The 26,560-nt window shown below is 37.1% G+C and overlaps 1 protein-coding gene across 5 annotated transcripts; it reads left to right on the plus strand.

Annotated features, from left to right (window-relative positions):
- Nucleotides 1-1,773: 1,773 nt before the first annotated feature.
- On the plus strand, nucleotides 1,774-25,830 carry LOC135108288 (protein AF-10-like). Of its 5 annotated transcripts, none has more exons than XM_064019087.1 (12): nucleotides 1,774-2,005; nucleotides 6,788-6,867; nucleotides 10,159-10,353; nucleotides 11,827-12,024; nucleotides 13,801-14,966; nucleotides 15,805-15,978; nucleotides 16,503-16,698; nucleotides 17,009-17,138; nucleotides 17,361-17,711; nucleotides 18,378-18,639; nucleotides 19,439-19,913; nucleotides 21,226-25,830. In XM_064019087.1, the coding sequence occupies exons 1-12, from the start codon at nucleotides 1,876-1,878 to the stop codon at nucleotides 21,286-21,288; spliced, it is 3,420 nt and encodes a 1,139-aa protein (XP_063875157.1). In that variant the 5' UTR covers nucleotides 1,774-1,875; the 3' UTR covers nucleotides 21,289-25,830. The 5 variants fall into 5 exon arrangements, with proteins under 5 accessions (XP_063875157.1, XP_063875158.1, XP_063875159.1 ...); XM_064019088.1 differs by having other exon boundaries at nucleotides 15,814-15,978; XM_064019089.1 differs by having other exon boundaries at nucleotides 10,189-10,353.
- The last annotated feature ends 730 nt before the right edge of the window (nucleotides 25,831-26,560 follow it).

The raw sequence follows: 26,560 nt of genomic DNA on the forward strand, positions 1-26,560 counted from the left end.
TTTTTGCATTAAAAACAGCTACTGTACTAGTAGTACTACTGCTACTATACTACAGCCCGTACCATTCCATTCCATTCCAGTCCTGCATCAACATTTTTTACTTTAGTCTTCGTTTCCTTCATGCAGCCATCCAAAAGAACATCAAACATTCACGTCACACATCCTTACCTCACTACTGCTCCAATGGTGAAACTCTTCGAACTCTCCATCCACTCTCACACAAGCACTTATATCTTTATGAAATGACTTAATTCCTTCCAACAACTGCCGTCCTGTACCATAGATTTTTTTTTTGAACATTCCAAAGGGATGCCCTATCTACCCTATCGTATGTTTCTCTATGTCATTGGACACTATACAGCTTTATATCTTATTTTCAAGTATTCCTCTTTTATCGATTTAATTGAAAAAAATCTGATCTACACAATCCAGTTCCTTCCTATATAACTCTTGTTCCCAATAACTTCCACTGCGGCCTTATAAAAGTAGCCGAAACACCAACGTTTGAGGACACGATCACTAACCTCAGTCACCGGTCCAAGCCTTGCATATCTACTATCTCTCCCAACCTTACCTAACCTCTTCACACATCTACTGATACAGGGAGCTCCAGAATTTAACCCAATCCTCAATTAATCATAATCAAGTAAACAAGATAGAAGATAAAATTGTGCTGGATGGCTAAACTAGACAATTTATTATAATCCCTTAATAACGAAGTGGGCTTCCATCCTTAACGTGAGGCATTATCTTCAAAGACATGTAGAACAGTGGAATCGATGAAAATTGACAAGTTTAACACCTAGAGAGAGAGAGAGAGAGAGAGAGAGAGAGAGAGAGAGAGAGAGAGAGAGAGAGAGAGAGAGAGAGAGAGAGAGAGAGAGAGAACGAATCGAAGCGTCCGAAAAAAAAATCTGGGTTTTTTTTTTTTTTTCCAATGACACGAAAAAAACTTCTCCCGAAGATCGCAGTTCTCGAAGTTCACTGTGTGACATTTGAATTTAATCCGATTCTCAAGCAACGACTCACCTTTCCTGCGACATAGACAGTTTTGGTGCACGAGGGTACGGAAACGATAACGCTGAAAACAAAACACGTCTTCGCGCACAGCACGGAGTCGAGAGGAAAAAGAGACGATTTGTCTCTTTCACACTGTGAGTCCCCACCAAGACGCTCCAAGCCAGTGTGGCGAGTTATCTGCAGCTGGCTTAACCCCCCATTGGTTGCGGGAGACCTTTGTTCTGTCATCCTACACTGGAATCACATAAATTATGCCAGACATTATATATATATATATATATATATATATATATATATATATATATATATATATATATATATATATATATATATATATATATATATATATATATATCGTCTGCATCCTCATCTGGGAGATTTTTTTAGATTTTATTGATTTTTTTTTTGTTCGACTGCGATGTAATATCATGTACGTATTTGAGATCAGGAAGACTTTTCATGAGTGAAGTAAATTCTTGGTCCATCCTTCCCAAAGTTGCAGTGTTCACAAAAAGCAGCAGTTTGTTTTGAAGCACAGCAGCGCTGCGCCTCCCGAGGCGCGTGGTTCTGAAGGGTCATGCATGATCTCTTAAACTTCTTCTGTAAACATATTCTTTAATTTGTGAGGGAAAAAGTATCTAATGTTGCAATTAGAATATTAATGTTATTGAAGTGAGTTATAAAAATATGAGCTATAAGGCAGAATAACCTTTAAGATAAGAAATATATTTCTCCCTCAGGGTACGTCAGAAAATTGGAACTTTATTTGGGGTCTACCATTTTGTTGCGGCTCGACCCACGGACGTGCAGGCCCTGTATTAAGATGACTGGTGGGTCTTGGAAGGGGTTAGACACATGAAGCCTAAACAGGAAGACCCAAAGGAAATGGTGGGGGGCTGCTGTGTGTGCTCGGACGAAAATGGCTGGACTGAAAACCCTCTCGTGTACTGCGATGGTCAGGGCTGCAACGTCGCCGTGCATCAAGGTAGTTTTATTTACTCACCTGACGACTCCTCCCTGTGTCTGATGTTCTGCTAGTAACCTTTTGTCATATCTTTAGGCACAGGAATGGTCCGTGTGTGTAAAAGTGACCTAGACCTGTATTCTTAAACGCTTTGTTCTCTCATCGCGACAGTTTTCAAAGGCCAGAGAGACGATTACTCGGGTTTTCTTGGGCGTTTTTCTCTTTTGACGATGCAGAATCCTTGTTGACTTATCACTAGAATCATGAAGATGCCCTTGGGAACTCTAGGAACTTCCATTAGAGCCCGTTGAAAGTGGTGGAAATAAGGCGCCAAAGTGTTCAAGAATGAGGTGTTACGTAGCAGTAGGGTGGACCAGTGTGGCGGGAGGCGGGCTGAGTTGGCTTGCAAGGTTCAGGCTGGCAATGCGTTGAACCTTTGCACTGGTTGTATGTCAGCCGTAATGCCTTCATTCTTTGGCATTACACATGCCAAATTTACCATCCTCTGATGTTATTCATTCATAAATGCTTCATTAACATGCTGATATACGAATGTATTATTATTTAGGTTGATCCTCAGTGTTTAGTTTCATACAAGTATTCTGCTTTAGATTCAAAGAAAACTTTGTCCCATTGTTTGTGCACATCCTTTTTTAAGGAAAACTTTAATTCTTTGTTTTGAAACATTTTTTATTAGTATTTCATTACTTTGTATTCAGAAACTTGACTATGCATATTATATTAAACTTGTGTGCAGATTAATACTGAAGAGCAGCTCAGGTTGACTTGATTGAGACTAGATAGGTTTGGTGACTTGCTAGATAGCTGTGGCAGGTGATAAGGCAACACAATGATCAACAGTCTATGAGCTGCTTCTCTGCATATGATGTTGACAAATATGTTACAACACATCAATGAAAGTTTTTTTTTAGCATAATAGTCAAAAATTACTGTTGACAAATCCTGCCTCATGCTAATTTTGTGCATGGAAAAAGAAAAAAGGATATTTTCAGTTTTTTTGTGTCTTAAGGTAAATACAGTTTCATACAATACTTTCTGTATCCCTTCCAAATGTTGTATAGCCATTTTCTTCACTTGTAAACTCATTTTGGACTTAGATCCACACAAAATTGTGAACAGATGTAGGTAGTAATATATATGTGAGGCGGTTTTTGTACTTGGATCCGCACAAAATTGTGAACAGATGTAGGTAGTAATATGTATATGTGAGATGATAGTACATATGTAAGCTTGTGATGGCCTGACACAAATGTCTTTTGTGGATGTGCTATGCTATGTGTGTGTCCTTTGTGGTTCATTGAGGGAATCATTCACCCCTTTGTTATGTGAGGTGATTGCTTCTATGGAGCCCAAAAAGTAGAGTGATTTTAGTTTCTCATTGGATGAGTGAGATGATTGAATTTTACAATAACTGAAGTTGCTTGAGAATATAATGAGTGGCTGGCTGTATGATTTTTCTGGGATTCCTCTGCCACAGCTCTACCAAATCAAGCCCAACACATTTATCTGTCTCATATACCATCAATTTTTGACTTAAATATTTATTTGAATTACCATCTATTTATTAGCTTCTCAAATAAGGCCACATATTATGAATGAATTTGTATTGACATCACAGCACTTGGCAGCATCGCTGTCCAACAGTGTTGGTGCACCAAAAGCGGGTCAAGGCACACAATCAGAAGTGACCATGTGACAAGTGACTTTGCCTCTGGCCACCACCCAAGTTAGACACTACCTATACTACTCACTCAGACAGACAGACAGACAGAGGTTTCTCAGATTTTAATAATTCATTATACTGTATAGCTTTACTCTATAAAGAAATATATACTAGATATATAACATTCCTTTTATAATGCAGATAGTGAAAGATAGAGAGAGAAATGGGTGCTGTGCTATGAGCAAAGGGTTGTTCTTTTCACCAGTGGTTTAATCCATTTCATAATAATACAGGTGGAGGATGTCTGAGAATGCTAACACCCAAATGCACTTCATAACCTCGAACAATTGTAGTAGTACATGATTATCACTAGCTTCTACTTAATTTCCATTGAACCATTGGTTTTGTATTATGAGTCAAGCCTTAAAGTAGCAATTTGGCAGTTATTGAAGCTAATGTGTATGTTTTTTGTGCTCGTCACTGCTTCTAATGTTCTCTTTGCACTATTTATCTGTCCTACTTGTGGTCTTCCCTGTAGCTTTCCTAATATCACACCCAGCTCTCTTTCAACTTTCAACCAACCATGGTTACACCTGCCACAGTAATTTTTTGGGAACCTAATCCCTGTGGTTGGCAAGGAATTATGTGAGAAGGAGAGAATAAAAATGTCATGTGATAACTGTATATGATGATTCAATATCTGCTCAAAGCCCTGTATTACATGTTGATATACTGACCTTTGTAGTTCGTTACTGAGAATGAGACCGTCAGTTTGATAATGCAGGTATTTATTTATCTGGAAGAGGAGACTCAGTCTTTGCACAATTAAAGATTTTGGGTCTTGTTTAAAATTTCAATGTATAATATGTGAATTGTTAAAGAAAAGAACTGGTGATGAGGGAAGGGAATGAACAGCTCAGAACTGCAGGTCAGAGAAATGGCTGCCTACATAAAGTGATTACTTATTGGAAAACCAGTGGATATTTTCATGGTGGGATGCAGCAGGAAGAAACACCTGTGTCATTTGTGTTGTGTGAACCTCTGTGCATTTCACAGTATAGTTGGTTTACTGTGAATAAGCTAAGGAAATGAACCAGAAATGTCAGCCTCTTGGAAGTGAAAGCTGATCGATGCATTTTTAGTGGGCTATGGGAGGAAGAAGGGCCTGTGTTGCTTGTGTAATGCAACTGTTGAGTATTCAAAGGAATGTGCTCCAAATTATGTTGTTACTGGGCTGAAAAAAAAAAACATTGAAATGGGAAATAATGTTAATGGGGTAAAAAAAACATTGATGTGGGAAGGGGATGACTTTAACTGCAACAATCAGATACATCCAACTCAAGAGGCTCATCATTCATAATGGTACAGGTATGTCATACTGTGCACATGCAATAATCCTTTGTCCATGCAAGGTACGTTCCTGGAACTGCTGTGAACATTTGAGTGGGAATCTGTTACTGCATGAATATTGGGGGACCTAGTAATTGAAGTCACATGTTTCATTTGGAGTGTTACAGAAAAAACAAAAAAAATTATCCAAAAGTAGGCTAAATCTTTAGCCTTGAGAGGAACTGTGGCCAGAGATTGAACCCCTGACATGTAGTTGTAACTACAGCACCAAACATTGGTACATTAACAGTTGTCAAGTCTTAAGATAATTTTGGTGACCTTTATATCCCAGTCTCCAGATTCTTGACTTTTGTACCATTTGGTACTGAAGGTTACTATGTATTGATACATAGATGTCAGTCCAAATACAGTGTGTCATTAGTCTGAAAGACATCACCTAAATTTATATAGAGCAGTATTTTTCACCTTCAATTACTGCTTAGCAAGTTACAAGATTCTGTTGAGCTTATCTGTCAAGTACTTTGCTTTAATTTTTTTTTATAACGAACATAGCTATAATATTCATATTTCCTCAGTATTTGCCTCCTGTTCTATGGTATCACCTCTCTATATTATTGGTTAGAGACAAGAGAATGTGACTTAACGTTATGAACATTAGTGAAGTGCTTGTGTCAGGACAGCTACAAGACTTCTTGGCATCACAACCTTTTAAAATATACAACACTTGTTCAGAAAAGTAATTGCTAATGTCAATATATGGTTGTCCATGCTATACGGCATGGACAACCTGAGTGAGTAAAACATTGGATCACACCATATGCTGCGGAGAACCAGTTGTGGGCTAAGTGGTAAAGGAGTATGTTTGGGTTTAGTTTTACAGCAGAATACCAGAACATGACTTTCATTGATGTATTGAATATTTCAAGAAGTGCAAATCCACTTTACACTAGAAATTTAATAGGAATGAGCATTAATTCAAGTGAAATGTTTTCATCTATGGATGTTTATGGATACAAATAGATAATAAGGAATAGTATTTAGCACTGATGTATTGATCATAAACTTGGTTCTGAAATAAGACAAAACAATCAAAAGTATGTGGTATGGAAATCTATTGTCTGGGAAGGGCATATGGATTGACAAGATGGGTGAAAGCACTGAAAACCTGTATGAGAGATGTGGTATGAGCACTTGTGCAAGCATTGTGAAGTGGAGGAAGGGGCAGAAAGGAATACACTGAAATGATATGTATAGGCTAAAGAGTAAAGACTTTGTAAATAAAGTGTACATGAATGATACTGAAGGCCACTTGGAAGGCAATTCAAGGTATAGGATTCCATGTGTGAAAAAAGTGTTAGAGGCAGAGTGCTTGAACTTTCAAAAAATGGATGTTTGGATTGGAAGAGGTAAAGGTTCAGCCATTCCCCATCCTGGTGAATGGTGCTAGAGGGAGCAAGGCATCAGAGAAAGATAGTTTTTAAATAATGAATTTCTTAAATAAAAAAAAAAAAAATAGTGATGTATTTTTGTGATTTATTAATTTATTAAAATGCTGTATACCACTACTGGAATTCACTTCTGACTTCAGTAATTTACAGTAGTAAAACATGTATGTCTAGCTTTCAGAGTGGGAATTAAATGCAAAGATGTCATGGGATGAAATTCACTTTCGGGATTGTTTATTTTGTTGAGTATACTTATTTCTAAATCTGAATTATTGTAATGAGGTGTCAGTGATGTGATTGGTTTATATTACTGTTTTGTTTCAGCCTGTTATGGTATAGTGACAGTACCAACAGGAGCCTGGTTTTGTCGCAAATGTGAGAGTCAAGAACGTGCCGCAAGAGTTGTAAGTACCATTATTGTTTTTGAGCAGACTCTGTTTTTATATCATAATAATAAGATTAATACTAGTATGGATGGTGAATCTTCTTGAATAGGGGGTGTATGTGGACAAACTTAGGAGCCAGCCAAGTAGCAGCATATTTTGATACATTACCCAGGATAATTGGTATATGAGACCATTCCTAGTTTTGACGGACTGTAGTTGTAAGACAAGCTCAGGACTGTTTCGGTATTGTAGAAAGCTTCCCTCAAACTTTGCTGAGTAAATGAGGGAGAATACATTCATACATTTTCTGGCAACCTTATACAGATTACTAGAGTATGCATAGTTTTTCATTAGATGGTATTAACTCTCAGCTTATCTGTATTCACAATTCTGGTAATTTGTGTATTTGTCATAAATAATGGTTGGTCAGAGTTCATTAAGTTGATAGTCAACATTACCAAGATAAATGTGATGCATGAGATTATCCTTAAGCAGTTGGTAATGTTCTGTGTATTAGCACGTCCAGCTTCAGGTAGGCTTACATTTTTGTGATTCCCATACTTCATTTAGCTGAGATACCATAGCAGCTAAACTCTGGGAGGTTGTTATATAACAGAAGGAAGATCAACCAAGGCCATGATGCTTTCTGTTTTGTAATGCTTGTTGTAGTTTATTTTCATAGAGAGGCAATCTTTTTGCAGTCTTTTGCAAACCTGTATGGATGCTGTACTCATCACCTGCCATATAAGTGTTGATGTTAGACTTGAGTTTATTTTTTTTATGAGGAACTTCAAAGGATTTACTGAGACCTGGTTGACCTTGACCCCTCTAATGTTATTGAGAGAATAGTTGGGTGAGGCCTGTTTTGTTGCTTTGCTTTATTGCTACATTGCACAGTCTCTAACATATTAGTTACCATTTTAATGTTGATGCAGTTGCCCTTTTCTCACACAATGAAGTTACAAAATATATAATTTGCATTACATTTTTTATATAATAATTACTCAAAGATCTATATGCAGATATGATTTGTGATTGGTTTACAAGCATTTCACTTACAGTACAATTTTACATTTTAATACACATTACATTTTGACACCTTAACACTTCCTAATTTCTAAAAGAAAAAAAATCATTCAGACAGAATATTTGGTGGTTTTTATTTGCTTGAATGTTGTTAACACTGGAAATATTTAATTGATAGTGAATTAGCTTTAGCTAACATTTTACATGTATATATATAACATTTGTCATCTTTGTTATGTTGCTGCTATTAATAAGCATAGAGTGAGTATACATGTCATACTGTATATACCACGATTTTCTTGTATCTTGCTTACTTCCACATTATAGCCACATTCATTCCCTTTGCTCCACAGTTGTGTCTAAACTCATTTGTTTTCAGGCTCATATTAACCTAAGGAGTTTTTTGATAGGTTGGAGAAATTTATGAATATGCAAAGCATGAAGGTAGAGCGTTACTTGAGAAGATTACCATTCTCCCTTTAAAGTTGGACTTTATGGGATTCAAGGCAGTATGGCTTGTTTGAAACTTCTCTCTTTCTAACTGCCTTCCATTGGGAGCTTTTTCCTCTTCTCCAGAAGCATGTAGAAGACTCATTGTAATTGCTTTTAAACACTGTACTCACTAATTTCTTTGGAGAAGCTGGTTGCTGAGGAAGGTTGCTGATATTGTTTCATACTGAAGGGTGAGTTTTCCTCGAGGGCAAGGTTTTCACTTAATATGTATGTATGTATGGATTAATTACCTGAAATGAGTTACACAGTGACACAGATATACATGATAATACATTAACATTATTATCCAACAAACATCATTCATTATTCATGGTGCCATTCATGCATGCTTGTGATGCTTTATCATTCGTTTTGTCAATCTGCACATTAATTTCTGTACTCACTGTATTTACTTTTCTTTGCACATGCTTGTTGTCTCCCTTTCATTTTATCATAGTTATTCTTAATCTGCCAAGATGACAGATATACTAATACAAACTTTTTACTGTGGGATATAAAATTAATTGTGTTTTAATTAGGAGTACAAAGTTAGTATATGCAAAAATGAAAGGGATTTACATTATGTATGTTATCTTTCAGTCATTCTGTGGGGAATGATAGATTGTGTATTCATTGCTTCTTTATATTGTGTTGAAAGTGTGATGAAGAAGATAGGAGTAAGGAGAAATGATTGTTAATTATACATTATCAATTCTTCCTTAGGTTGGAAAGGAATTGTTTTTAGTTACACACACACACACACCGCATAGTGTAGTGGTTAGCATGCTCGGCTCACAACCAAGAAGGTCTGGGTTCGAATCCTGGGCGCAGCAAGACAAATGGGCAAGCCTCTTAATGTGTAGCCCCTCTTCACCTAGCAGCAAGTAGGTACGGGATGTAACCCGAGGGGTTGTGACCTCGCTGTCCCAGTGTGTGGTGTGTGAGTGGTCTCTGTCCTACCCAAAGATCAGTCACTATGAGCTCTGAGTTCTTTCCATAGGGGAACGGCTGGCTGGGTGACCAGCAGACAACTGTAGGTGAATCACACACACACACATATACACCAAAGAGGCTGATAATCCCATTTAGAATACTCCCATAAATATTTATATTTGCTGGCTATTTGTATGAAAAGTAATGATTCAATAAGGTTTCAGAATATGTGACAGGTTGATGTGAAACTAAAATTCATGAGTTGTAGATTTTCTAAACTCAGGGTCATGGTGTTGTCAAATAAATGGAACTACAGCTATATAGTAATGAATATGGGTTGGTTAGCTATACAGTTTAAAATTAGTAATGGAAGACTGCTTTAATGTAGTTACTTAAATAGATGTTCTGATTTTTTAAAGAATTGGAATCAACATATAGTGTCTATTGTTACTTTGCCATTTTTGTGTTGTGTAGTTTGTCAGTTGGTAACTACATTATGGTGTTTACCATTTTTCTCATTTCTGCTTTGTGCAGATAGCTCTATTTGGTTTTATTTATATAATTCAAAAGCTTATGATTTTCAGTATTTATAAGTTTTCACTACAACGAAGTTTAGCTCAGATAGGGGTGAAGGACCACACAGGGATGAGGGATATTATTTAAGTATATGGTCATATATTGTATATGACTAATGATTTATGTTATCAGCTGTGGAACTCAAGGACATCCTTTACTTCAAAATTGGTATAAATGTTAGCATTAAGTCTCAGCTGTCACTCCTTGACTCTGCCATAAGTCCTATCCCTTCCCCCTGGCACCCCACACCTACTGACACTCACCCTATGGCCGCTCACCCAGCACTCAGGCGGGAGGCGCATTTTTTCACAGAGATGCGAACTGTGCCCGAGTAAAGATGGGGCGCTCAAGCGCACAGACTCTGGTGGCTGGGCACACGTGGTCTGTGCGCTGTACATCCCTGAGGTGCGTTTTGGCAACGTCACTACCATGGAGCCCATCATGCTACAGCTCATCCCTCAAGAAAGATTCAACAAGGTAGGAGGAGAAACATTGCTTATGTAACTGACAGTATTCATGTCAGATGTTTCTTTTATGTTAATTATGATGGTTCTAACTCACTGACATAGATAAAATTGATAAAATTAGCCATTTATATTATGTATAGTAATGAATCCTTCAAGATAGTGGAAGTGTCCTCCTAACAAAGTTTTGCCAGAAGTCTTCAATGGGGGATATATCAGGACTCTGTCCTGGCCAATTGTTTTATGAAGTTCACCTGATTGTCAGATACCATTTTCATGACTGTCCTTGAGTTGTGGTAAGGGCCACTGTCATGTCGAAAGATCTCTGTTTTCCTTCAGAAGCATAGTGCAATGTTCAGATTTTCTGTTTAGCCATTAGGCTGAACTATCAAGTTACCTAAGTCCCAGAAACTAAAGACACACCAAACCACAAGATATGGAGGGTGCTTTCTGGTTCAATCCAATGAGTTGCTTGGCATGGCATGACACTAATCCCAAGGTTGGGCTTTATTATTGCTGTCAGGTGAGGATTGCTTAGTGACTGTACAAGACTTCCAGACCTTTACACCCTAGTGTCACTCACAGGGAATGCTGTTCCATCTGTCTGGAGGTCATTCCACTACACAGTATCCTAGCCCTTGTGATATTGGATAAAAGCACACCTGCAGTGCCATTGCTTTGCTGTTATATTATATATATATATATATATATATATATATATATATATATATATATATATATATATATATATATATATATATATATATATATATATATATATATATATATTTCACCAAAAGGATTTTTTTTCTATTCGACATCAAAGAGGCCCCAAAATTGCAAATCAAAATGAGGGAAATTTTTTCCTCATTTTGGATTATGCTGGCTGCACATAATGCATCATGGAGAGGAGTGGTGTGACACATCTAACATAAGGCACTATTATAATAAGCCTTCTATCATCCCAGAATATCACTTATACCAAAATACACTGGCAAAATGGTTGAACACCTTGTGAATAAATTTTCTAAAGCTTGTGGTTACCTATTGATACTGACAGGAGCTGAGAGTAAGAAAGGGTGGAGAATTCACATCTTCAGGTCATCCTATTTGTCAGAAGTGTAATGCCATATATCAGTTCAAATGATTTGACAAGGGCATAGTTTCTAAGAATAAGGAAAATCTTGCCGATGACATTATCATACTTTGTATATATATATATATATATATATATATATATATATATATATATATATATATATATATATATATATATATATATATATATATATATATATATATATATATATATATATATATATATGTGTGTGTGTGTGTGTGTGTGTGTGTGTGTGTGTGTGTGTGTGTGTGTGTGTGTGTGTGTGTGTGTGTGTGTGTGTGTGTATTGACTAATGCTTGCTAATATAATTTTTACTCGGAAAACTCTGTAGCTGCTTATTAAGTCAGTCAATGTTTCTTTCCTCAGTCTTGCTACATTTGTGAAGAAAGTGGCAAGGAAAGCAGAGCTGTTATTGGAGCATGTATGCAGTGCAACAAATCAGGTTGTAAGCAGCACTTCCATGTAACTTGTGCTCAGTCTATGGGCCTTCTGTGTGAAGAAGCTGGAAACTACCTGGATAATGTAAAGTACTGTGGTTATTGTCAGTACCACTTCTCTAAACTGGTAAGTCCACTCTCTCTCTCTCTCTCTCTCTCTCTCTCTCTCTCTCTCTCTCTCTCTCTCTCTCTCTCTCTCTCTCTCTCTCTCTCTCTCTCTCTCTCTCTCTCTCTCTCTCTCTCTCTCTCTCTCTCTCTCTCTCTCTCTCTCTCTCATATCTTCCCTGCAGAAATATGGCCATGACAAAGGAGTGTCCACCTCATTATCCCCAAACACTCCATCCTTGCTGGTTCAATTCCTCTGTCTTTGTTAACACCTGGTATTTTTTTACCTTTTCATTTTCCAGGTGGTCTCTTCTTTGGGTTCTAATGGCCAGATTATCAAATGACCTCTTCCTCCTTCCCATGTGGAAACCACTTCTCATGTATGAAATTATCATTCACTAGGAGGTCAAGTGGCAGAATGAATTAATGGCACTCCTTCACAGAGAGCAGCCCCTTTGCTTAGTTGATGCCTTACTGTATTGTTTTTCCATGCTATTGTATTAGTAATTGGGTATAGGAAGAGATGAAATTTTCTAGGCATCATATATCATATCATACCAAGCAGGAAATATTTCTTTTCATTGTGTTAAAGAACCACAAAGCAATCCTGACTTGTCCCAGACAGAGCTATCATCAGCCAGCCCTGGTCCTCTGCCCTCTCTCCCCTACCAGCCACAGGAAGGGGGTTCACATTGTCCTTCAGCTTGGCTGTTAATTGTAGGGTTTTCTATGTATCTTTTTGCCCATCTATAATTTAATGGCTTTGTTTCATTTTTAGAATATAAATTTGCATTGTATGTGTACTTTTTCTTTAGTTGTGAAATGATAACTGGAAAATCCCAGGGTGGTGGTACCACGGCTGGCAGGAACATCTCCCCCACCAACCTGTTATAATGGATTGGCTATACGCTTTACTATTGTGTTTTTCATTATGTAACCCAATCTTATAGTTAAGAAACAATGTACTGAAGCTGCTCCTTACTTATGTTCGTGGCCAACCCTACTTAAGTAAAGTGAATATACTGCTTTTATACTGATGTGGCTGAGGTGAAACTGGAGGTTGGCAGGTTTGTTTGAAAATGTTCTCAGGCTTGCCAATAGAAGGATTTGCACTGTATTTTCTGCTCAATGTAGTGTATATCATCATATTATGCATCGTTTATATAAATATGAATCAGAATATGTATCATGATTTCAATAGACGTAAAATACACCAGTTATTTATTTTTCAAAATTTGTGTGATTTGTATAAGTACCAACATTATGATGAGCACCCTCTCACATGAGGAACCATAGAAGAGCATCTGTTACTATCTTGGAAAGGAAGGGCCCTCCCTGGAAGACCCTTCATGGAAGGGAAAGGGGTAGACTGATATTATCTGGCCTTAAATGGTCTTCCTCTTCCACAGCAAGCTATGATTTCATTTACATTTACACTTTCTATACAAACTCTTCATTTTCTATCCTCTTAATGTGGTTGAACCATCTTGATATCCACTATTCTTGTAGAAGATTATTTTTCATAATACTGCATTGTTTATGGAAAGCACTCCATCCTATCACAAATTTTTTTTATTATACATTTTTTATAATATCAGAATTTGGACTAATTTTTTTGTTCTGAATATGTAAATTTGTTGGCACTCTTTTACCATATGTTGCATCGATTTCACATTCCATCACTGTTATTTGATCCATATTCATATTAAGTCTTTTCTCTTCCCTTTGTAAGTGCAAAATTATTTTCCTTCTTTCCTTTCATATGAATATTTTGTCAATTCTTCATGTTTGTAAACAGAGGAAAGGAAGCCACGTGAAGACGATCCCTCCATACCGTCCCGTCCCATTGGAGGCTGGAACTTCAGATGACGACAAAACTTCTGGATCAATTGATTCCAGAGACCCAAAGTCAAAGAAGAGAACAGGACGTCCCCCTGGTGTCAAACCTACAGCTGGTCGGGAAGGGAAGATTGGTGATATTATAGGAGCTGGTAACAGCAGTAGTGGATCCAGTGGGACAGGGGAGCACCATGACCGTGGTCCATTGAGTGAGGACAGTGCCAGTACTGCTCCTGGAAGTTCTGGCATCTCCTTAGGAGCCACCAGTGCTAGTGCTGTAGCTTCCACAATTAAGACTGAAAGAACAACAAAAGTGACCGAACCTAGTCTTGCTGTGTCTGTGTCCCAAGCAGTGGCTACTGTGACAAAGACAATGGCCTCAGTAACAGTCAGTGGTTTTGCCTCAAACACAACCTCCAGTGCTCCCCCACCACAGACCACCTCATTGACCTCAACTTTTCCTACCTCTCTGTCTTCTGTATCAACCCCATTTACACACACAGGTGTGTCATCCACAGCACCTCTCCTAACAACATCCCCATCACTGTCAACGACAGTTTCTAGTTTAGTGTCCTCAATGCCATCATCATTATCATCATCACTGTCATCTTTATCATCAATAATAACAACTGTGCCATCCTCCATCATGACCACCGCCTCATCCCTCACCCGTCCCAGACTGTCTGAGACTCAAACACCCTCCACTACATCCCATGAGAGTTCCAGCCAGATATCCCTGTCACATAACCACTCCACCAGCCAGTCACATCCTTCATTGCCTGTTGAAGGAGACAAAGACAAAGACAAGCAGCAGGAACGTAATCGGAAATTGCGGCGAAATGGGCCAAGGACTCCAAGTGGAAACAGTAACTTTGGAGACACAGAATCCATTGTTTCCAATGATGAAGCCCAGTCTAATGATTTAGTGTTAACTATATGTGAAGAAAAAAACCTAAGTGTTGAGAAAGAATCAAACAAAGTGCCAAGTAAACCTTTGGACTCTTCAGACGATGGTGGTAGCTTAAATGTGCAGTACACTCCAAATATTGGTGCAGAAAGTGTGTCTGATCCTTTTGCACCAACTTTAGCAGACTTTAATACAAATGAACCAACAAAGAGAAGAAGGTAAGTTGTTTATTAATATTTGAAGATTCAGTTATGAACAAAAATATGTCCATTGGTTTTTGAATGATGTGGAATGGAAATGTGAAAAAAAAAATTTTGGGATTACTGTATGTAGAAGAGGATAGGAAATATAAGAATGGGGTGGATGGATAGTGTTAAGAGAGCATGAGGTGCAGGAAAGATGCCTGTGGAGTAAAGAAAAATGGTCATAAATGGTAAGAATGAGTGGAAAGTTGTGAATGTGTATAAATGGTGATGGGGGCCAAGATAGGAAGTTTCTCCCATAGCTGGTCAGATGAGATGGGAAAAGTGTGTTATTATAGTGCTACAAGGATTAACTAGTGTTATTCTTGGGGTGTGATGTAGAGAGACTTCGGTATAGTATGGATTTTTTATGCAACTTTTTGTATGCAGTTTTTTTGTATGCATCTTTTTTTGTATACAACTTTTTGTATGCAACTTTTTGTATGCAACTTTTTTTGTATGCAACTTTTTTCTTTCTTTCCCAGTTTTGGTCAATAGGGATAAAGTCTCCCTACTTAAGACCTTCAGATTTAAGATGTGAAGGTGTGATTGTGTGTATGTGCATGTGTGTTCTTTGTCTTGGCCACCCACCTATATGGTGAGTATCAGCCTGGTGTGTTGATTGAAGAGCATTTTGAAACTTCTTTGTTCACATTTATGTGTATGTGTGTGTTGGGTGTGAGTAGATGGGTTGTTTGTGTGGGGAGGGGAAGTATGTATGTGCTATATTCCTTTACTGGGGATTTGAGCTTGACATACATCTATGCAGTGTGTGTGTGTGTTTTTGTGGGCAGTTATGCTTTAAAATTTTCAGATCCAGCAGCCAAGAGAGAGGAAGGAGATCTAAGCGGGGAATGAGCAAACGTGGCCGTCCTGGAGGTGGCCGTGACACGGGAGGTAGGGACTCGGGAGCATCATCTCCGGACTCTTTCACCAGTGAGTCAGCTCCAGCACCAAAGAGAGGACGAAAAAAAGTTGACTCAAAAGAGTAAGTTTTTAAATTGATCTTGTATGTCATTCTCATTGGAATTTCATACGTGCTCAGAAAAGACTTGTTCAGTGATTTATTGCACATCGATCACTTGATTAGGAGTGGAGGCATTGTGAATTAATTCATATGAAGCTTCATTGTACCAAGGCACTTATCTGCATGTTCATGTATTAGATAAGTCTTTCACAAAGGCAAGAGTATAGATACCTTAATACATGTAATGTCTGTTGTATTTTGGCTATCAGAGTCATTCTGTTGACCTAAATTCATCTGAGTTTTTCTTCCTTGTGGTGCTATTAATGAATTTCTCAGTGATAGTGAAATTGAATTATGACAAAATTTTTTATTTATTAATTTATTCAAATCATAACTATTATTATTATTATTATTATTATTATTATTATTATTATTATTATTATTATTATTATTATTTATTTTATTTATTTATTTATTTATTTATTTATTTATTCTGTATTCCATGTATACAAATATTTTTTTTTATTATTCTTTAAAACCTGTAGGTCATTACCATCAGTAATTACCAATGGTGTTGGAGCAAACACTCTTCTGCTGGGGAACCAACTTAACCCTTCATCAGCTGTTGCTCAGAAGATGACAGACACTCTTCATGCTGAGCTTGAGGCACACTCCATATACAAAGATGAAGACAAGAACAGCAATCTTTTGGTTGGACCAGCACTTCCAGGGAAAAAGGAGGTAAGATTGACATGCTTTATAAAAAGTGTATAATTTCTCTTTCTAAGTCAGACAGATTATCAACTTCAGTTTTTTATTTCCCTTTCACTTTTCCTAACATTGATAGGAGCATGCATTCTTCAATCCAGTTTTATATTTCATTCATTATTCTTGCACAGTTCCTTCCAACCTATAAGAGTTATAAGCTGTTGAATATAGAAATTTTAAGAACACTCGTGCTTAGCTTCTTTAGTTGCCTGTATTCTTTCATGCTAATATTACCTTGTATGTCAGTAATGACTTTTCAACAATATTCTCTGCTCATGGGCAGAACACCAATGGTACAAGCTTGGCAACCAGCAATCAGCCGCCTCCATTCCCTCAAAGTCTAGAGCAGCTTTTGGAACGTCAGTGGGAGCAGGGGAGTCAGTTCCTGATGGAACAAGCCCAACATTTTGACAGTAAGTATTGGAAGAAAAATTGCATTAATTTTTTCTTTTCTCTCACTTGTAGCTGTGGTACATTTGCAATATATTCAGATCAGTAATTTATTGAAAGCTGTCAAATTTCATTTATTTTTTATTTGTTTATTTTTTCAAGAAAAAGAAATGTATTATTTGTAGAATTATTTTTGAAAATGAAATATATTATTTTGTAGAATGATATATGTTAATATCTTTCAGTTGCATCATTGTTGTCATGTCTTCATCAACTGAGGCAAGAAAATGTTCGACTGGAAGAGACAGTGAGCTCTCTCATATCCAGAAGAGATCACCTCTTGGCTGTTAATGCTCGTCTCTCAGTTCCTCTAAGCTCTCCAACACCAACTAGCACCTCATCACCTGTTGGAGTAAATCCTACCCCTCCATCAGTCTCTGCCTCTTCATCTAACTCTTCATCATCATCATCCTCTTCAGTTCCTGCTCTCACTACATCAGTACCCTCCCACACCCTCAATCCTCGGCCATCAAGTAGGGGTTCTGCTCCAGCTCCTCTTCCACCTCGACCACATTCTCAGGGACATCATCAGTCTGGTTAGTTATGTAATTATTTTTTGTCCACTTCATTGTTATTATTTTTTAATATGGTATTTAAACTCTGTTGAAAAGGATTCCCATTATGCAAAGTGACAGTTATTAGATGTTGATTGTTTGAAAGGTTTTGAATGAGTGGTGGTGTTGTGACCTCTGACCTCTTTGTTCATGTTGGAAAGTGATACTGTGAATTTCTCCATGTTATGAGGAAGAAAACTTTGTATTTTGAAGAAATGCTTCAAAACACCTTTGTTCATGGCACCTCAGCTTCCCATTGCATTACGGGAATCTTATTGGGGGACAGACAATGAGCATTTAGCTGTGGGAGCAAGTGCATAGTTGTCAGTTAAGTGCATAGTTTTGTGATTAATATAATGACTGATAATAAATGAGATTTTGTCTTGGAAAATTATTTTATGTAAATTTGTTTTTAAAAGGAAAATTCAGCCAGTTGCATGGGGAATTACAAACGACTGTATAATTAAATATGAATAAAGTAAAATATGGTCATAACATGACACTCCTATGACTTACCCTCATAATATTTCATGATGAATGAAGGTTCCAGAGAAAGCCTTCTATCTGGTTTGGCAGCAAATACCTTACAGATGATTGTGTAGCCACTGCTAGGGGCATTACATTATAGTTATTTATTTTCTGCTTCAGGAAGTAACAATCACACAGTAGTCCCACCTTCTAGTGGAGGTGGGGGAGGGCACAGAGGGGCATCCCCACATGATAGGAGAGGACCATCACCACAAGATAGGAGAGGCACTTCTCCCCATGATAGACGAGCTCCACCTCCCCCAGTCCCTGTTGAAAATGGTCTTGGGGAACAGGAGTATCGCTATCGCAGTCCTGGAACAGAGCACAGACAACAGTCACCCATGCTTCCCCCCGGGGCGCAACCAAGCCCAACGTCTCTCAGGTAAGAATTAAATTTTGCATGATTTTTCTGACCACAAGAACATCAGTAGTGCATGCTGATCCATGTATGAAATATCTATCCTTGAGAATTTTGAGGAATGCATCATGTAACTAATGCTAGGAAGAGCAAAATATATTTAAAGGAATTTGAAGAGAGGGAGAGAGAATACTGGGTTGTAAGGAACTAGATTTCATGCAAAGTTCCACTTCATTATTGTTTTTGGTTGCTTTATTTGATCTTTTGGAGTATAACCATATATATAATTTGAATATTTGTAAATTTTTGACAGATGAGAATTAAAGAAATTTTAGTGAGAAACAAGGCCAGTTGCATCATGCATGGGTGGGGCAGACCATCCACACTTGAGGGGAATTAGTCTGGGTTGATTATATTAGCATTTAGAAGCAAAAATTTTTAGATTGGTAAAAAGATTGTATTCAGGATGTTGATAAAAAATATTTGGAAGTATTGGATAAAGAGTGTGAAAACAGAGGAATGTATGGATATTTTTAAGTGAAGGGTTTTTAACCATAAAAAAATATGTGAAAAGTGAGTGCATAAAAATAATGACCTTTTTATATAGTTTGCCAACTTTTATTAGAAAATAGTGAATTATCTCCCATCTAAACACTCAAAAAATCTTAATGTTTTGAATTCATACCGTAGAATGATGTTCATTGTGCAGGATGAAGTATACATACATTGTAGAATACAGGCAAATTAGTCATTCATTTGTTAAGTTACAGTAAAATATCAAAATATTGTACATATGAAATTCCAAGTTTTGTATACCTTTCAGGCACAGTCCAGCAGGAGGTAATTACCATCCAAGTGTGTCTCCTCATGGAGTGGGGTCCCCAAGTCCTGGTGTTCCTCATGGTCATCCTCCCACCTCACATGGCCCACCTCCTCATCACTCCATGCCATCATCACATGGACCCTCAGGCCATGGACCCTCTGGACAAGGACCCCCCAGTCATGGATCACCGCATGGACCTCCTCCTCCCCCACACGGAGCCCCTCCACATGGGCCTCCACCCCCTATGGTGTCAGTGGCTCCTAACTCAGCACACAATGTAGCCATCAGCAGACAGTCAGACCACCGTGGAGAGATGGTGAGGATGCACTCAGTGCCCCCACCACCACCCCAACACCCAGGCCCCAACCTTGGATCAGGAGGTTACTCAGTGTACCAGATGGTTTCTCCTGTGCCTGGGCCACACCACTCCCCAGTGCCACCCATGAGCCAGCCTCACCCACCACCTCATGCCCAAGTAAGGGATAGCCAGTAGCAGGCTATGCAGTGGCCTGCATTATAAAACATAACTGTATACTGAATGAAGTATTTAATGAAGGTTTCAAAGTCAAGAGAAGCCTTCTGTATCAGTAAGATACAGTTGTGTGAAAAAATAAGGTAACTAATACTCATGAATGCATGTATCATTATTTTGTTTGGGTTTTAAATTTGTCTCCACTCTATCACCATCATGTCATTATTCCTCAGGGGTTAAATAGATAGCAGACCGTGTTTGAAAGAGAAGGATAAGACAGATTTTTATCACTCATTGATATGAAAGAAGGTACACAAAGCACAATGGTAATTGGTGTTTGTTAAGTACATATTTAATTTGGTAGATTTTCTGAAGCACAAAATTGAGATGGCTATTCTGCTCACTTATACTAAAACTACCTGTGTAATATTTTTAGTATACTATTGCCAACATTAAACTATATAGTAACATTTTGTGTACATTCACATGTTTTCCAGTGGGAACATTTATATAAAAGGTGATGTGATTATGACCCTAGAAGAGATGAGCAAAGTCTCATCCCTCCATCTGTCCCTGTACAACCCACACTTGACAACAAAGCTGACTGTGACATCATTTCATTTATTTTTAACTTCTCTGCTATGCTGCTGCCACACACAAGTTGTGGGGGAAGAGAGGAAGGATAAGGAAACTTATTTTAGTCTAGACATCACAAAACATATTTTATGCTAAATGTAACATTTGGTTATGCTGGTACTTTTCCAAAATGAACTAAAGATAATGCTATGTAATATTCTACCATTTTCTATAGAGAGTTTAGTTTAATCTCTTTCTGAGTCTTGTACTTTGGTAGTAGTGTGCTCATATCTTAGACCCAGTGTGTACCAAACATTACAAACTTTCTTCCCGTTTTACGCTCTTCAATGTACTAGATGACAATGACTTTTTATTAGATATGTACACATAACCATATGTTAACAGTATGTGACAAAAAAAAATTGTTACCAAGGGCTGGATAAACCTGACAATAATAATGTGGTTTATCAAATAATATAACTTTTTCATTCAGGATTTCTGTATTATGTATCAGGCTATCAAGTGATGTCCTGACAGCAGAATTTGAGCCCCAAACCTCAATACGCTTCAGACAAGCAGAGGAGTAGAATGCGCCTGGGCATTCTTTACTTTTTCCCCTTTTTTCACTTCCCTTGTTCTTCTCATTGCCTTATTCAGAATTCTGGAATAATGTTGATGTTGTAAAATGCAGCAATATTTGTTAAAGTTTATGCCCTTAATTAGTTACTTCTTCTACCAGGTGATGCGCCGTGACCTGGTTGAGTCTGGTCGGGGGGCCTCAGGGAACATGGAGAAGAGATGACACAGAGACTCCTGGGCTAGGACTAGAAGATAATAGCTCCAGACCTCTTATGAGCCTGGACTTTTATGAGGGAGAAGAGTAGTAACAATATTCTTACCTCCTGTATGTCTGGTGAATAGTCTAGTTGAGGGGTAATAACACAGTAACTAGGTATTTATGATCTAGTTGCTAGTTAACTACATAAAGCTATGCTAAGGAGATGTATGTTGAAAGTGGGTTTATTCTAACCCATAATTGTGCATTGCACTTAGAAAACTCCAAACTTCTGATGAGAATTGGAGAAAAAACTTTGTGGTTCTTGATGAATGTCTGCTGTGGGGAATTCCTGAAAAACACATTGTGGTTTTGAATAATATGTGCTGTGCTCTTTCACCCCAGTTTACCATACTCATCTTGAATGTGTTCTGGTAAAACATAAGAAGTGAGATGGCTTATTGGATACTTTGTTAATGATGCAGTTTTATACCATGTGTTTTGAACTTTTAAGGAAAAATTATGATCTCCAGTAAGTTTCTCATTCTTGCATATAGAGCCAAAACAGTATTTTCATGCCTCACAGTAAGTGAGACCAAGCTTGTCTTACACTCTAGGGTATACTAATTATAAACATATATTTTAAGAATTCCCCAAGTATTTTATTGATGCATTCTTTATTAATGTTTTTACTATTAAGTCTTTTTTTATGGTTTGGTTCTGGTTAATGGTAAAGTACAAATTCCACTTGCAGTCATTTATGATCAGTTGTCTAGTTAGAATTGAAATACAGTTTTTTAATACTTGGTCTTAGGCAGAACAGTTTAATTAAAAGAATTATCATTGTACTTACTATGAATGGGTATCGCTAAGGATGATTGTTTGTTATTGTAACCTGAGAGCTGGCTGTTTACCTGAATATTATATGTGGACCAATCTTCAAGTGAAGTTTACTAAATTGAAAGTTTTATGTATTTATTTTAAGATCCTGCAGTAAACATCATCTTCTAGCATGTAATAGTGTACTTTGAGTGGATCCATACACTATGTTTACCATCTGTGTCAATTACAGTGAAATTTTTAAAGCCACCAGTGTTAGCCTTTTTGCACCTGTACATTTTTTATAGTATCTAAATGCAAAATTATTGTGGAACTGTACACTAGACAAGGTACTTTAATTTTGTTGATATGTTGTTACCTGAGACTAGCTGAGTATGTCTCTCAGGGGGCACCATGGGAGGAAGAGTTCCTTGTCTTAATGTGAAAATTTGTGTTAACAATACATGGGCAAGCTTGTAAATATAGCTTTAAGGCTGATGGATCCTCCTCATGTTATTTATATATTGCATAGGTGATAATAATGTGGCCCATATTGACCTCAGTACAAGTAGCTTAGTGCTGACAACTGTTATGCAGTTTTTGTATGGTGAGTAGCTTGAGGTGTGATAACAATAACATGTGTTTAATTTTTTAAATAGAGGAGTGTATCCAGTTGACTTTCTTCCCGTGTTCTCCCAGAGCAAGGATGTGTAGCTGCTGTTCCAGAGTGGAGAGTGCCACTGACTGGTGAGCCTGTATTAGGTCCTCCCAGTTGTTCCAACCACACTGGTTGAACTGCAAGTTTCTTTTCTTAGTCATTTTAATCTGTCTGATTTAACAATTACTTCATTATTTTAATTTATTTTATTTTAATTATTTATATTTTATTTTATTTTTAATTTAATTTTATTATTATTATTATTATTATTTTTTGTTTTTTTTTTGGGGGGGGGTGGTATTTAACAATAAGAATTCTAAAGTTCTCATATAAGGAAATGAAGCACAGGTAGAGATGCATGCAATGTGTCTGTACCTGTCACCATCAGGTCTTGATATTTAAGAATCGCATTTGATGTTGACTCCATTGAATTAAGTTTTGTAAGATTGTTCAATTCTGATTATAATATGTTACCAGGTCAAATTTCTAAAAGTGCATAAAGTGTATTTAACTTCTTTGAAATGTAGATTTCATGAATGAAGAAGTTAACATAATTAATGTTACTGCTGGCACTAGTATGAATTTTATTTATTTATTTTTGATTAATAAATTTCTTTATGTATTTGTTTGTTTATATTTTTTGTTTTGATTTTGTTTATTATTATTTTAAATATCATTTAAGGCCGAGATATGAAGGAATGCTTTTTGGTGACTGAATTTGAGTGTGTATGGATATTTTGTCTGGTGTGGGGTATAATTTTTTCCTCTCTCTCTCTCTCTCTCTCTCTCTCTCTCTCTCTCTCTCTCTCTCTCTCTCTCTCTCTCTCTCTCTCTCTCTCTCTCTCTCTCTCTCTCTCTCTCTCTCTCTCTCTCTCTCTCTCTCTCTCTCTCTCTCTCTCTCTCTCTCTCTCTCTCTCTCTTGTATTTGGCATTGCCTTCAGGCTATAGCTTAGAGATATTCTGGTCTCATGGAGGAACCACATGCACGGGAGGGTAGATGCTAATCCTCTGCTCCAACTGGGAAGTGAGCTCACAAATATAAAACTTAGGTCCCATACCTAATTGTTGATAGGTGAAGGGACCACTGCCTCAAAGAAGATAAACCTGATAAATAGGTTCCATGCTATCTGGGATTAAAACCTGAACCTTCTCAGTTGTGAGCTGTGTGCATTCCTGTTATATATATATCTACTAGTCACTGATATGAAGCAGTGTTGCCTTGAAGGGAAATTAAAGACTGTGCTGCTCAGTTGGCAGTAATTAGAGAAAACTTATGGAGCAAGGAGAGCAATGTTGAAAGATAGCCATGAAGAGATCCAAACATGCATGCATAGTTGACCCAATCATATGATTGTGTCCTCTCCCCCATAGAGGCTCAGGGGTTATAGTGATTTGTAATTTAAATTTATTCTTGGAGGGTAAGTGAGGATATAGGTAGGTTGATGTGTGTTTTTGAAGAGGAGGAGGATGTGCTGTCTGCTAACCATTTTTTGCATGGACATCAGCTTGATAAGTAAGGTTATGGATGTGTGCACTGGTGTGTGGTTATGTGGGTTGTGCATGTTGGCTTTGTCTCATCTACCCCACCTGTCCAGGGGCATTGAATATATGTTATTTATTATATTAATTTATGTTTTATTGATTCTTTATGTATTTGTCTTATTTATTATTTTGAGGCTGGATAGAGCAGTTTCACAAAGCGGGCTTGTGCTCATACATGCATACAGTGTTTACGTCAGCATGATGTAATTCTCCACCTTCCTTTGTATTTTGTACCTGAGACTCATGTTTGATCATTAGATCAGTTGAGTATATGTTGATGGCAATGGCAGTCAAGATTTTGTATGGTAAGGTATTCGGTTTAGTTATTTACATTGCTCTGTTAATGCAGCTTATTCATTATGTAATAAGATTTCTCAAAGTGTAGTTGTATGTCACTGCTCAAGTTCTAAGTAATATTTCATAATAGCAAACATGGTTTTTTAAAAAAAGAAAAAACATTGCCATATGGTTCCAGTTTTGATAACTTAAAATGCATAACAGTAATCATTGTCCCATAGAAAACTTGTGGCATGCCCTTTTTTTTTTTTTTTTTTTTTTTTTTTTTTTTTTTTTTTTTTAGGAATATTGTATGTATTTTAGTTACAAGAATAACAGAACTTTTTTTTTATACTAACATTGCTTTTATCTATAAATCTGTATATATAAACTCCTTGAATTTGAACATACATATTGTAGTTCTTCCCAAGGTTTTTGTAAATGACATTTTAAAGAGATAAGGATTTAAAAATAGTTGACGGCAGAAAAATGCAGTTATTCATGTCCAAATGATTATTTTAATTATTATTATTTTTATTATTTTTACTAGTTATTTTATCATTATATATTATCACTTTTATGTTTTCCAGATGAAAATCCAGATATTGTATCAAGTGAGCTTTATGAGTTATGTGTGCAACATTGAGCAAGATTGACAGTTTATATATGTGAAAGGTGCAGCAGCTAGCACAACTGTTCTCTGTGGCTCAATGTTGTTGGCCATTGGTGGCAGTGGACTGGTGTCACAGTGGATCTCACCCTAATGTATGGCTTGTGAAGGGACGTCATGTCAGGTGAAAGGAATCCATAGATCCCATCAGAAAAAAGAAAGAAAAAAAATTAGATTATGCAGTGTGACAAGCAATCAAGAAGAATGTCTGTTGTCTTGTAAAAGCTCACAAGCCATCAGGGAATTAAAGTACAAACTTGTCCTCTGGAAAAAAAAAAAAAATGTACTTTCATGATTTACTTAGTAACTCTGGAGCTGTAGATAGTCTTTCATTAAAGCTTGTCATACTCAAATGTTTTTTTTGCTTCCAAGTCACTGAATCATGTTTGCATATTATCCATTAACACAGGTCCTCAGTTGCAAATCTGTCAATAATGTTTTTTACTTCATAAGATAATGCTCAGTCTCGTTATATCCCACCAGTCGTGTGTTGCCTAGATTTTGTAATGTGTGTTAACTTTTTAATGTATGTTTGGAATGTGTACACATACACATTGTGAAAATGTATTTCAACAGTGATTGATAAAATGCTATTGAAAATTAACTAGTTAGGATTTTTATACCTATCTTTTACAGATATGTATTGTCTTCGTAACCCTCGCCCTGTCATTAAACGGTACTAACGACGCTTCATACACCTTCCCTGGCCTTGACCCTTGGAAGGCGTAAAGTTCTTATGGAGCCCCTCCTATTTGTCTGCAAGATCTGGGGATGTTAGCTTACATCTTGCCATCATACCCTACATATCTAAATGTTTCCCTCCTTGCTTGCTGGAAGTAAGCTTGTATTGCACCCAATAGAAAAAGAAAAAAAGGCTTTTGGTATAACCATACACTGGAGGACTCATTATTATCTATTTACCAGGCTAATACTTCCCACAAAGAGGGATAACCAAGGCAAAGTTTATATATAATAAAATACGACATACCATGCCCCTGTATGGTTAAAAACAACAACAACAAAAAAAAAAAAAACATTCAGGGAGCCTGAGAAAGAGTACAAAGAAGAGGGTTAATGTGCTTCAAAGCTAACCAATAAAAACAACCCATAGTGTTGCAGCCTTGCACAGAAGTCGCTTAGTCTTGTAATAGAGATACTATACCTAGAAAGAGATACACGTATTCCTAAAGCATGGGGAGGGAAGTCCCTTCTTATTTCTTTGTTGACAAAAATCAGTCAAAATCAGTGAAGTATACTGATCCAAGTTCATTAATGAGCTAATTCAATAAGTTGAGAAGAGTAGATATTTATTTCCATCTGAAGAAAAATTTTAA

Source organism: Scylla paramamosain, chromosome 17 (genome assembly GCF_035594125.1).
Source record: "Scylla paramamosain isolate STU-SP2022 chromosome 17, ASM3559412v1, whole genome shotgun sequence".
Lineage (NCBI taxonomy): Eukaryota > Metazoa > Arthropoda > Malacostraca > Decapoda > Portunidae > Scylla > Scylla paramamosain.